Below are 5,720 nucleotides of genomic sequence, written 5' to 3' on the forward strand. Positions count from 1 at the left end.
AGTTTTACTTCTATGTTCCTTGCATCAAACACCTTTCTAAATCTCATAAAGTCAAATCTTTTACCATTTTTATTCCTTATGGGTGGAATCACCACCTCCTCTATTAACCCATACTCACAAAATATTTCAAATATTTGTTTGGCTTCATAGGAATCTAGGAACTCCGAGAATTAAAAGTTGGTCATTTCCTTGTTTCTTCTCACTCCCTTACCTTTTTGAACTTCCCATCTTGCACCATGATTCATAGTTCCCCTTCCTCGTCGATGCACCGTTTTCCATCCGCCCAATCACTATCATCCATTGCACCCATATTTTACTTTGCTATGGTAAAATGCAATTTTAGTGTGGTGTCCTACCCTAAGGAAGTTAAATTTGATTTTTAGATTTTTCTTCTATGATCATGTTATTTCTTTGGCTTTTTACCATCTATTGTACACGTACAAATACATTATTCATAAAGCATTCAAAGATTTATTGAGATTACATAGTGACTATACAAGATAAATTAATATATTTTAACATAATATCAAAATATTATAATAGTTAAATTACATTTTTGTCCTTCAATTTCACCTGATTCACAAAATTAATTTTTTAATTTTAAATTCAAACAATTTTGTTCTCTTTATTTAAAATTCAAACAACTTTAATTGTCTCTCATTTTTTTTATAAAAAATTGATAAGATGTTCGTTTTTAAATTATATTTTTATCTATAAAGTTCAACAATATATTTATATACGATGATTTGTCATATTTCACAAGTAACCTATCATTTAAAAAATGAAAAATTTAGAGGACTAAAATTAAGCCTGTTATAAAATATTTTCACTCATATTCTTTTTTTTCATAACAAATACAATGGATGCTGTTTAAATATTAAACAATTAATCTATTCATATTTTTTCTTTTTTATTTTTTTAAATGAAAAAAAAATTCCTTCTTTTTATGTATGTATATAAATTAACATATAAACAATAGTAATTTAGATAATATAGTAAAAATATATACAATGTGTATATTTGTGATATACAACACACTAATTTTTTATGTAAATAAATTTCTACTCTTTTAACTAATAAATAACCAAATTTGTTAATAAATATCAATCTAGTTGGTAAGAATTAGTTAACCAAATATGGCAAAAAAATTGAATATTTTATTAATTAATAAAATAATTTACTTTTAAATAGTTTTTAAGTCTTAGAATTTTCTTTGACTAGGATATCTCACCTCGAAAATATTTAAAAGGTTTAATAATTTTTTCTAGTATATTACCGTCGGGTTAATGTTTGCCTCTTAACTTTAAAAAAATTTATATTGGTTCTTCAACTTTTTAAAATATATTATATTATTTTTTTTATTTAAATAGCGACGAATTTAACTATTAATTTTTGAGATTTTTCGTCGTTATTTAGACAAGAATGACTAATATAAAATGTTTTGAAAAATAAAGAGATCAATATAAATCTTTTTAAAATTAAGGATTAAAATCAACCATCAAAAATAGTATTAAGGCTATTTATAATAAACAAATAAAGAAATACCACATTTCTAATATAAGGTAATTAAGAAAACTGTATTCTCTTTTTCTTTTGGAAAAATAAAATTAAAAACACTAATAACACTTTTTTGGAAAAAATATTAACATTTTTTTTCTTTTAGAATAATGTTCAATAATTTTTAAATTTATGATTTTCTTTAAAATTATTAAAATGATTTATATAAATTATAAACTTTCAAATCCAACCATACATTTTATAAAGTAAATATTCTTTTAAAAATGTTGAGAGGTATTACATTAGTCAAGTGTTAGACATCTATATTTTTATTACCAACCTTTTATTATATATATAGATGAAAATGAGAGGAAGCTAAACCAAATACAAAGCTATCAGGTAATTAGAGCTCTAATTTGTTCATAACATAGCCATAACTCACTCTTTTTATCTTCCTAATAGTTTTAAAATCCATTTTACTAATAATTTTTGTTTCGGTTTCTTTAAACAGTTCTGCTAAAAGCTTGTTTGGATTAATCTAGCATCTATGATGGAAAAGAAGACATCACTATTGTCAAAATCAGCTATATGTTTTGCTATATTTGGACTCATCTTCGTTTTTCAGATAACTGTGTTTCGAGGTAAGTAATCAACAACTCAATACAATTTTGATGAATTAAATATTTTAAACAATATTTATACTTTTTATTGATATATAAAACAACTTGTATTAATTTTTAATCAAGTTCTAATAAATTTATTATCATAAGAGTTTAATTTTTTTAATATTGATACTACGATATGGTCATCTTTCTTTCAAGTTGTCATGTTTTGTTGGGAAGTTTCGGTATTTTATTTTTAAACTGAATTATAAAAAATTGATTAAATTAATAATTAAAATCAAATCAAAATAAAAAAAATAGGTTTTTCAGGTTTGATTCAAAAATTGAACAAAATCAAAATGGTTTATTCGATTCTTGATTTTAATTTTTAGAAATTATCAAATAAATAAACCGAATCTATAATTATAATTACTTTTTTGTCTTTCAAATTCTTTTGAATAGTTTTCCTTTTTTTATATTTTCTTCTTTAAAAGAAGTTTGTTTTTGTCTTATTATAAAATAATTTTTATGTGAAATATAAAACATGTTAATTTTAATATTTTATTGTTGTTGCGCTTTATTTATAAGTTGTTTAACCAGTTATGAAAAATATTAAATGAAATGTATTATTTAAAAAAATAATAGCATAAAATATATTTAAAATATGATAGTGAATAATATATAAATTAATATAATATTTGGAAAAAAAATATCAATGTAAATCAAACCACTGAGTATTAGTAAATTATTTAATTTTTATAATTTTTTAAAATCTTGATATCCGACCTTATGAATACAATCGACTGATTCAAAAATATTAGTAAATTATTTATCTTTTATAATTTTTTAAGTTTCTTTGCGCAGATGCAACTATATGGAAAGAGAAATTTAGGCAAATATTTTCAATTTCAAAGTGGAGTTGGGATCTGAAAGCAAATAGTACTGCATTAATCACTTGCGATCGTTCCAATAGACGTTTTGATATATGTTCAATGAATGGTCCAACACTTTTGAACCAAACTTCATTAACTCTATTTTCCTTGGCCACCCATACAAGGACTCAACATCACATTCATGTGAAAATTCAACCTTACACTCTCAAAAGTGATAAAAATGCAATGAAATCCGTTAGAGAATTTACCCTCACTTCAGCTCCACCAAAATCATCTCAATGCGACGTCACACATCATAGCCCGGCACTAATTTTTAATGGACGCGGATACAATGGAAACTTCTACCATGAAATAAACGACATTTTTATACCACTTTTTATCACGATGAATTCTTTATTTCTAGAGCAAGATGTAATACTCGTGATCGCAGATGGTATGTCTTGGTGGTTTAAAAAATATGATGATTTATTATCTACGTTTAGCCCGCGCCACAAGATCATCAAAACAAATAATGTAACAACAACCACTCATTGTTTTCCATCTGCAGTCGTAGGGTTGATCAAACATGGACCTGTAACCATAGATCCGAAATTACTACCCTACCCTAAAACCCTTCTTGATTTCCATGCATTATTAAGAAGTGCATATATAAAAAGTAACAACACATTATCGTATCCCAACAATAATGACAAACCACGACTCACATTAGTTAATAGAAAAGGAAGTTCTCGTGTACTTTTGAATCAAGAAGAAGTCATCAAACTAGCTGAAGATATAGGGTTTAATGTAAATGTGTTTGACTCATCAAAAGACCCTTCGGTGGCTAATACATATAGGTTGATTCATTCGAGCAATGTATTATTAGGAGTGCATGGTGCGGGCTTAACAAATTTGTTTTTCCTTAAACAAGGTTCGGTGGTGGTTCAAATTGTGCCTATTGGACTTGAATGGCCTTCAAAAGCTTGTTATGAAAACCCTGATGAGTTTTTGGGTTTGGAATATATTGGATATAAAGTAAACGTAAATGAAAGCAGCTTATCATGGGAGTATGGGGCTGATAGCTTAATGGTCAAAGATCCATCAACTTTTGCTCAAGGAAAATGGGATAAGCAAAAACTATACTTAAAACAAAATGTGAAAATTGATTTATTTAGATTTAAAAAATATTTAACACTAGCATACGAAAAGGTCAAGACATCTATGAATAATACTAGTTAGGCAGGAAATTTTTTAGACTTATTTTATTAAAAAAAAACTACACATCCAATCCTCTCATGTGCCTATCTTTTTTGTATTTTGTATTTATTATTATAAATAAAATTTACGTGGATTTGTTTTATTTTAACTTTTATTGATGCTATTTTTTTATTTAAAATTCCAATATGATTTTTTTATGGTACTTGTATAATGAATTCTTTATAAATGATCTTTCATGAATTTTTGTTTCTCTTAATTTTCATTTCTCATAGTTTATATTTATCTTTCATCGAACATGGTGCTCTGATAAGCATAGCGTTATGATGTTGGAATGGAATATAATTAACTATATGTTTTTTTTACATTGGAACTCATCTTCTTTCTCCTAATAACTTTTTTTTCGAAGTAATTAATCAATTATTCAGTATTTTGTAGTGTAAGATTAAGATTTTTTTACAAAAATAATCCATTTTTTAAAGGAAATTCCCAAAATACCCCTGATTTCAAAAAAAATCTCAAACTACCTCACTTTTAGGAGGAGTCTCCCATTAAATTGGAGACTCCTTTTAAAAATTAAATGGAGGCACCAATTGGATTGGCTAGGACAGGTGCCCTAGCCAATCCAATTGGCGCCCCTGTGTAGGACTTAAGAGGAGGCGCCAATTCAATTGGAACCACAAATCCACCATACGAGGAGAGCTTCAACATGCTAGTGAGAGGTTAACCCTATAATAAGCATGGAAGACTTATTGTCCATCACTAAGGATATAGGTGAGTATTATATCAACCTCAAGGATAACTCAAACCTAATAGCTAATGTTTATGAAAAGCTTTGGAAAAAAATGGCCATTGAAACCACAAAAACAATTGAGTGAGTTGTATTTACCAATGAAAAGTATTTACAAAAAGGTCAAAGTTGACTTAGAATTCAATTCAAAATAAGTGTTATGAAAAGAAGTTTGAAAAATCAAAAGCATAATGCTTAGGTTTCTAATTTTGAAAGCAATGTTAATGTTTGTACAAAAGTTTGGCTTGGGTTAGAGTGGAGGGAAGAAGAAGAATGACTAAGTCCTAAACACACAAAAGGTGAAGGAGGAGAAAATAAACCATAATGGAGTTCTCTTCTTGAGATCATAGTGATGATCCAAGTTGTTCCTTTTCCCTTGGAATAGCAAGTAATAATCAAATAACTCAAACAATCAAGCACACAATCAAGCAAACTCCTAGGAGTCTTCCAATGGCTTTTGTATCTCTCACTTTGGATGCTCATGACAATGGTTCTTCTATTTGGCTCAATGTTTGGGATCCCTAGCACAAGAACACACAAATCAAAAAGTTCCACAAAACAAGTAAAGAATGGACAAGAGGGAGTTTAGAATTTGGCCCTTTCAATTCATCTTCAACATTAAGCATTCTAAAGGCATGAGACCCAGTTGCTCTTTGACATTTTCTTCTTTTATAGCATTCTAAAGGCATGAGACCTAGTTGCTCTTTGACTCCATTTTTTGTGAAGGTAAGGTCCTAAAATCTA

General features: G+C 27.3%; 1 protein-coding gene across 1 annotated transcript; it reads left to right on the forward strand.

Moving 5' to 3' along the window:
* Positions 1 to 2,044: 2,044 nt before the first annotated feature.
* LOC127121458 (xylan glycosyltransferase MUCI21-like) lies at positions 2,045 to 4,267 on the forward strand. The gene is made up of 2 exons (XM_051051947.1): positions 2,045 to 2,138; positions 2,964 to 4,267. The coding sequence occupies exons 1-2, from the start codon at positions 2,045 to 2,047 to the stop codon at positions 4,208 to 4,210; spliced, it is 1,341 nt and encodes a 446-aa protein (XP_050907904.1). The 3' UTR covers positions 4,211 to 4,267.
* Positions 4,268 to 5,720: the final 1,453 nt, after the last annotated feature.

Source organism: Lathyrus oleraceus, chromosome 2 (genome assembly GCF_024323335.1).
Source record: "Lathyrus oleraceus cultivar Zhongwan6 chromosome 2, CAAS_Psat_ZW6_1.0, whole genome shotgun sequence".
In the NCBI taxonomy this organism is placed as follows: domain Eukaryota; kingdom Viridiplantae; phylum Streptophyta; class Magnoliopsida; order Fabales; family Fabaceae; genus Lathyrus; species Lathyrus oleraceus.